The 8,143-nt window shown below is 41.5% G+C and overlaps 1 protein-coding gene across 3 annotated transcripts in view; it reads right to left on the bottom strand.

Moving 5' to 3' along the window:
• Positions 1-344: 344 nt before the first annotated feature.
• Positions 345-8,143, bottom strand: part of THRB (thyroid hormone receptor, beta) — a 46,751-nt gene continuing 38,952 nt past the window's right edge. Inside the window, exons 5-7 of one of the 3 annotated variants that reach the window (XM_010584357.1) lie at positions 6,916-7,062; positions 2,371-2,629; positions 345-863 (exon numbers count right to left, since the gene is read on the bottom strand). In XM_010584357.1, the coding sequence (XP_010582659.1) occupies positions 622-863; positions 2,371-2,629; positions 6,916-7,062 (648 nt within the window). In that variant the 3' untranslated portion in view covers positions 345-621. The remainder of the gene's footprint in view (positions 864-2,370; positions 2,630-6,915; positions 7,063-8,143) is intronic. The other 2 variants (XM_010584354.1, XM_010584356.1) reach the window with 2 other exon arrangements.

Here is an 8,143-nt window from a genome sequence, read left to right as displayed (position 1 = left end):
TTAAGTACTTGATTTATGGGGCACAGTTAAACTGTATCTGTTGGAACAATCCTCAGATAATGATGGGATCATGATGATGATGAAGATCCTAGATCATAATGGTGACTGTCACAATACAAACAACCATAAAGACTAGAAATTTAATCTCACAAATTGGTCACTTGTGCCCTGCAAAATGAGGTAATACTAGACAGAATTGCCAGGGTCAAATTAACAATAGCTGTTTTAACTTGGAGGCCAATTTATTTTCTGCCACTTCAATTTCTCTCCCATATTTTCCAAGCAATGATGTGTGTGAGCTGGTGACCACGCAAGTGCTGGTGAATGAGATTGGTCTGTTTGTATTTTCACTGTTAAGCTGCCAAAGCATTCACATCAAAGGACCGAAGAACAAACTGCAATAGTCACAAGTACCCGCATTAAGGGGATGTTTTCATCCATGTGTATACAACTGCCCCCCAGCAACCCCAAAAGAAAACCCAAACAAAAACCCAACCCCGCCTCAAGAAACAGAAGAGCACGAAAGAAGAAGAGGAACAAACAGAGGTGAGAAGAGTTGGGCAACGGGATGAAATGACAGCCAGTAGTGCGACGGGGGTGCGGAGAACCGCTCCAGTCTCTCTAATCCTCAAACACTTCCAGGAACAATGGAGGGAAGAGTTCTGTGGGGCACTCCACCTTCATGTGCAGGAAGCGGCTGGCATGGCAGGCTCCGATCATTCGCAGGTCTGTCACTTTCATCAGCAGTTTTGGCCAAAAGTGTGCAACATGGTGTTTTCTGTAATTAATGTAGTGTTCGAATGCCAGGAGGAAACCCTCTTGACACTTTTCTATCCTCTCGACGCAAACAAGGCCTGGGCGATCTGTAGATACAAAGAAGGAGAAATATCACTATTACTTATTTACTTTAACAAATTCCTGATCATAACTCAGGAAAAATAGGACGATTCCGTTGTTAGGACAGAAAGGAGAGAAACTAAGGACATTGGTTTCTGTCACAAACAACTTCTTTGACTCTGGACACCTCACTATCAATACTACCTCTGTTAAAACAAGGAGATAATCCTTCCTTTCTTCATCCTTTGCCTGCTTTGCCCATTTACAGTATAGCTGTTTGGGAAGTGTTTCCTTACAGTGCCTACAGCAACAGATTCCTGATCTCAGCTAAGGCTTCTACCTATACCTTTCTGTAAAACAACCAATGAAGAACCAAAAAAATGTCCTCGTCAGATATTTAAAATACATTTCTTTCCTATCTGTTTCTCTACAGTCTGACCAATGATCAATCATCAAAATGCTTTGATCAAGCTTTAATCCACAGGTGAGCTGCAAAGGAAACTGCTATGGAGCACCAAGGAACAACAAAGGCCAGAAGTTTGGCTAATTGTCTCAACCAGCATGCAGATGGGCGCTGGGAAAGCTCCTTTCACAAGTCACTCTTCAGGAGACACTTCTGGGAAAGCAGGTCCTCTGAACTGCCTTCTGAAACCCCTATTCATGTATCACTGTGTAGGGAACTAAAAAGAAATCAAAATGTTTTGATTGGGAATGTCAAGTGCTGTGTTGTGATTAATGTGGAAACCTTTCCGTCTCAGATGCAGTTAACGCTTGTAAATCACTCTGTGTGTATTGTTATTCAGTGCCCAATCTTCAAAGTGGTCTTAAAACAAAATCTTGCCAAATCTGCCACTGCCCAAGAATGGAATTTCCTCTTTGGGCTGGCACAGACAGTGGAAGCATATTTGAAAACATACTCAATTTGAGGAGGTTAGAAACTCTTTGGAAATCATATGAAATGGTCTGTGCTGCTTCTGTTATCACGCCACCAAGAGACCAGTTGCAAATGGTCCCAGTGTGGGGAAACAGCACAGCTCTCAAATGCCCATTAGCAAGCGGTGGTGCTGTTAAGTAGAAAAACAAGATGGCAGGTCAAACTAAACATATGAGACTGATGGAAATGTGTATGAACTGTACTTCCTGCCCAATGCATGGTAGTACCTAGGGGAAGAGGGAACTTTTTGTAACAACAACTGTTGCTAAAATATTAGTTTTTCATTCAAGGCAAATTGGCTCAGAATCAATCTGATATCTTTCTGATGATCACCCCTGCCACCTCCCTAAGTACTCAACTGAGGAAGGTGTGTTACTAAAGCCGCTTTTACGTCCATCTCTCTGAAAACCCTGAATATTTTTCCTAGTGCTCACCAAACTAATTCTAAGCTGCATTGGGATTTTGAGAGAAAATTTCTCCCACATTACTCTAGTCAGCACTACAAGATCTAACATACCCTATTTCTTTTAAACAGAGGCTTGTGACAAAGACTAAAGAGTTTAAAAATGGTTGGGGTTCCAATATATTTCTGTTCTCACCTGATGACATGAGCAGAACAGCCTGAAGAAGGGCAACCTCGGTGTCATCCAGGTTAAATGAAGAAAGAGACATGCCCAGGTCAAAAATGGCATCAGACACTACACCAAGACCCCCATTTTTCAGCTGGCCCCTTGTCACCGCCATCTCCCCATTTAGTGTTAAAGTCTCACTCTCGGGGTCATAGCGAACTGCTGCTCGGAGGGACATTATCTCCATACAGCAGCCTTTCAGAAGGATGATCTGGTCTTCACATGGCAGCTGCAGAAATTATAAACAGTAAAGAAAAAGATATGTTTTTCAAACTGAGTTTGTTTTACAACTACAGTAAATCCATGAGCATGAAGTTGCAGTTCACACTCCAGGACCCTACCTCGCATAGTGCAGCTACCCTCCAAAAATGCTGCTGACTGACTGCACCACACAAACCTCCAAGACTCTCATTCCTGCTTTCAGAAGCTGCCAGCAGGTTACCATCCCCACATACCCTTAGGAAATCTAGTGATGACACAGCTGCAGGCAAGTCATCCTGGGCAAGACAGTCAACACAAACCAAGCTGATTCAGATGCTGAGGTGAAGTGATCCAACTCACAGAAGCGCCGCTCTCTGTGGGACCACTCAGTTTGTGGGAGCATTATAGAATTCAGTCCAATAAATCTTAAGAATGTAGCTTTCCATTTTGCAGAACATTTCACAAAGTGTGAAGGGTGAAGCAGACCTGTTAGATGCCAAGTTGGTGGTAACATATACTATTGGTTTTGTCTCCAATCAGGGGTGGATCTAACTGAGATGGCTGAAGTGGTCACCATTCTCCGCTGTTCACCCTTCTCTCTTCTACTGCTGAGCTCCCTCAGCTTACAATTTAGCATAACAGAATAAACTATAATTGGGGCTGGTACAGACCTCAGCCATCCTGGTTAAACTCACTGCCAGCCATGCTTATTTTTTACCTCCTTGAAAGGAGGCAAAAATCCATCATTTCTGATTCATATAAAATTATTATATTTACCTGATTTGCAATTCAAAATGAAAAAAACCCCAGCAACTATAGGTTTACGTGGCAACTGTGCACTCACAAAGCAAATACATTGATTTGGCGTAAAATGATGTAGAGTGGATGCCAGACAGTTACCTAACACAAGTGGAAAGCAGTTCCCTGTTAGAGAAGAGTTTTAAACACAAAGCTAGCCACAATCAGAAAAAGGAGTTGAATCATGCAGCTATTTTTCCAGCAATGCCAACTTCAGGTGTGAAGTGTTTGATACACAAGAAAAATGACTCATCCTCTTCAGGGCAAATCACTTTCTGCAGATCACACTCAGCTCAGCAGCAGTGTGGGGAAGGCACAGTGGCAGTCTCACTACCCAATGATAACGCCACTATTTGGCTGCTGAGGCTGAAGTAGGCAAAGAAACAGAGGAAGAAAAAAGAAGAAAAGAAAAAAGAAAAGAAAAGAAAAGAAAAGAAAAGAAAAGAAAAGAAAAGAGAAGACAGAAGAAAAGAAAAGAGAAGACAAGAGAAGACAAGAGAAGAAAAGAAAAACAGAAGAAAAGAGAAGAAAAGAGAAGAAAAGAGAAGAGAAGAGAAGAGAAGAGAAGAGAAGAGAAGAAAAGAAAAGAAAAGAAAAGAAAAGAAAAGAAAAGAAAAGAAAAGAAAAGAAAAGAAAAGAAAAGAAAAGTGTGAGAGCAACCATAAAGAGATATTGGAATAGATAACTGCAGCAAAAAAAGGGACATGAAAGAAAGGAAGGGAGAAGGCAGAAGAAAAAATGAAATGAAGAAAAAAAGACTAAGGAGGAGGAAGAATGGTAGAAAAGAAATAGATAACATTAGGGAAGATATTTCATGACGCTTCAGCCGTTTTATTAGTGAGCCATTAAACAAAGGAGAATTTCTCTTCCTACTTGAACCTTCTTGAAACTTCTTTATGGTAGTGGTGATCTCATTATGCCTGTCCTTCACCTGCTTTCCTAATTCTGAAGGATACATGGGACATCTGTTTCATGGATGACAAGCCTCAGGTCTTATCTGCCAGCAGCAGCAGTTACCGAAGACAGGGAGCTTGAACTTCAGTTTTGCTCCCAAGTATACAGGCTTCAATGCTACCTACGCTCATCACTTGATCATTGCTACCAGAGCACCTTCTAGGAGTGGGGTCAATAAATGTGACTGATTATCTGCCACATGTTGTCCTTTCCTTCTCTCTCTCTGCAGGGAGAAAAAGCAAAAGGCAGGAACCTGAGGTGCTCACCTTGGCAGGACATACTGGCAGCCAGCACACGTGTAATGCAACACCATGGAACTGAGCTGAGCTGAGCTACCTAGAAGGGTATTTACACAGCTTCACCCAGCGTGGAACCACTGATGCCTGTGACACTTAAACTCACATCAAACTGATTAAATGCTCCTCAATCTTCATCTTCTAAGCAGAAGAAAATGCAAGAAGGAAACAACAGCAGAAATGCTGAAAAGTAAATGAAGTTTTCCTTAAGTACTTCGATTACTCTGGGATTAGACTTTTGCTTTGAGGCATGGGCCAATGGATGCACACAAACTAAGCTGGGCACTCATAGTGCTTTGCTGGCTTGCACATGTGTCCAAAAAAGAGAGAAAGAAGGAAAAGTAACTGTGAATATATAAGTGGCTATGGATGTTCCTTGCTGTGCCCCTCCTTCATAGAGATTTACTACACTCTCAGCCTGTGCCTCTGTGGAAATTAAGAACTGAGATAATGTTTAAATGCTCTGCAGGTCCTATGGGAGCAAGCAGGGCTTTTTCTCATAAACAAATCAAGAGCCCACTCAGTGTTGCTTCTAAGAAAAAGCTATGGGTTAAAAACCATAACCGAAATCAAGTTAACAGGACAGAGCCCCTTCAAAAAGGAGCAAACATCTGTCATTTCTTCATCCTACAGCAGGAACTATATGACAACTCGGAGGATGGCTGTCCTATTCCTTTGTGTTCAAGAGGAGTTGTCCCTCACTCTGCCATCAGACCTTGCTGTATATGGGTGTCAGGTTCACACAGTGGCTCAGCTGTAAACAAAGCCTGTCCTAGTTGAGCTGCATAACCTACAGAGGTCATGCCCAATGACGCCTTGACTTCTTCATCCATGCTTCCTGCCCAGCTCTGACACAAGTGGGCCCACAGTAGCCAGGAGGAGTAGGAGATGTCAGATGGGCACTGCAGTCTGTGTGTGACTGGCAAAGCTTTCTAAATTAAAAAGACTACCTTGCTATGTCACTGCAACTTCCCACCAACAAATGCCAAATCAGAGGAGACAGATTCCCTCAGACACTGAATGCTGCAGGCGCCTCTTGATCTATGGACACATTCCTTGTATTTTAAAATCTTCATGCTTGGCCACTATTTCATGCTTTCTTGGCTGATGAAGCCAATGCTGAGGTTAGGCAGGGAGAGCTATTTACACTATGCCAACTATTGATATTTACTTCTTCTTGTTCTGTAGGTGCCAAAGGACATAAATAGCTCTCCTTGACTGACCTTCAAGAAAAGCTGCCAGCCACAGAGGAGTAAAATGCTATGGCTGCCTTAAACTTCCTTCCGGACTGATGTTATTAGGAGCAAACACTGTTGTCGAGTTAGGAAGCCCAATGAACTCATTGACCGTGGTCCCTCCGATTTTGATTGTCATTCACTTGGCATTTCACCAGCAGAGTCAAATGTTCCTCTGCAGTGTGGGTGAGCAGGCAGGCATCCTTCCATGGCTGGATTGGGGGGATATTTCCAAGTTAAAACTCCTGTGGTTGTGGATCCTAAGGGACTCACAAGACTTAAAATTATTAAAAGTATTAAGATTATTAAGACTGAAATATTATTTCAGGCTGCAGTTCTGATAACATTTTTTAAGTTAGGAAAAAAAATCATCATCCATTGCATCTGGTCCTTCAATAAAAATGATACCTCAGTGTAAATGAAATCAGCCTAGGGCTTCTCTATTCCCAATGTGCAACCAAGTCTATTTGAGCCCATTTACTGTATATTTTACATGTCAGTATCTACCTGGAATGACAATCCATTATTTTTACAGACTCTTTTATGCACAACCTCCCCGTTCAGGAAAAGCATGCCTAGGGAACACAATAAGGCAAGTGCCATTCCTGGATAGGGATGCTTTCCTGAATTTGAAGAACTTGTTACTGCATAGACCCAACTCCACAATACTGTACCTGCAAGGAGCCAGAAAGCACAGAGGGAACTGTGTGCTGGAAGATCTGATTAAACGTATCAAAGATGCTTCTAGACAGTCTCTTTTTGTTCATTTGCTTTGTTCAGGACCACCTCTAAAGACACATTCGAGTCCCTAATGAACCATGATGACTTCTAGATGAACAAAATCAGGATTTCAGTAATCACAAGAAAAAGAAAACTCATAAGAATCCAGATGATTCTAGTTCTATCTATTTTGAGTCTCTTTAATTTTTCTGATTTTAAACACTGTGAATTTTTCAGTTCCATGCCAGGAGTATTTTGAATAGTTTTTAACAACAGGCATATAAATGAAGAGCGCAAGGAAGTCTTCTTACCTCACAAAACATAGGCAACTTTTTGGCAAAATCCACCACTCTTGTAATCGCTGGTGTGATAATTTTTGTAAACTGGCTGAAGGCTTCTAAATCGACTTTCCCACCTTCTGGGGCATTAACTATTGGTGCCTGCCCAATATCTTCTGGCTAAGGATATAAACAAAGATATTTAAAGGAACAATCTATCTTAGAGCAAGTATTTTATACTTAAAAAGTCCTGCTTGGTGACAGAAGATATGGTAAAATAAAAAATAACACTATTCACTTTATAAGTAATGCCCATTATGCCACAAAACGTGAATTTGTTTGTAAGACATTTGTGAAAGAGGTGAGTGCATAGAGAAATGGGCGACTGGCATGCTGATACCCATCCTGTGTGGGCAGCTACATTTCTGTGCACATGCAGTTTCCTCCTTGTGCCTCTATCTGAGCATCTTGTGGGTGTAGTGTATGCATTTTTTGCTTAAAAATACAAGCATGTTCTTGTTTCTTACAAGTGCTGAGAATTCCCAAGTTTCTCTAAAAGCAAAGGGATCTGAGCTGACTTGTTACCCCCAAGAAGATGCTGAGAGCTTTGCAGAATTAGGCTCTCTCACCTACTCGAAGTTCTGAAATCCTCCCCAGAACAGATTGCCTGGTATCACAGAGCTCCAGGCAACTGCCAAGGCCTGTTTCCAAAACCAGGCTAAAACAACTGATGACTAAGAATGGGCTAACACAAAGCTAGTCTGGATAAAGTGACTAGAATTTGAACTCATCTGGGTAAAATTTTGGTTGAAAATCACATTCTGCGTGACTTCAGCCCAAGGCTTCTCCAAAAGAGAAAAAAAAAATCATATTTTGAGAATTTCAATAGGGATATACAATGAAACAGTTTCAAGCAGAATCTGCGATGAGTTTTTTTTTGTTCCAGCTGTACTTCAACCTGATTTTATGACAGCTTGTCAATGTTGCCATGTATTTTAAAAGCAGGCACATCAAAGCTGTTCTGTTTGCTAAGTGTGGCTTTGTGGTTGTAAAAGACCTGCTAACCACCATGCAGAGGTTCCATATTGTTCACATTAGAGAGTCAAAAAATGGATAAAACCCAGAGAAGAAGGCCTTTAAGACTGATGGACTTCATGACAATCATATAAGGGCGCTTGAACAGGGGAGGTGCTGAAAGTGCTGTCTGTAATAAAAACTTGTGCTAGGCAGTTTTTTAAAGCAACACATCATAAAGGTGAAG

This window comes from Haliaeetus leucocephalus, unplaced genomic scaffold (assembly GCF_000737465.1).
Source record: "Haliaeetus leucocephalus isolate CR32 unplaced genomic scaffold, Haliaeetus_leucocephalus-4.0 Scaffold973, whole genome shotgun sequence".
NCBI lineage: Eukaryota > Metazoa > Chordata > Aves > Accipitriformes > Accipitridae > Haliaeetus > Haliaeetus leucocephalus.
The sequence above is the reverse complement of the archived record's forward strand: the minus strand, read 5'-3'. Positions and strand labels throughout refer to the sequence as shown.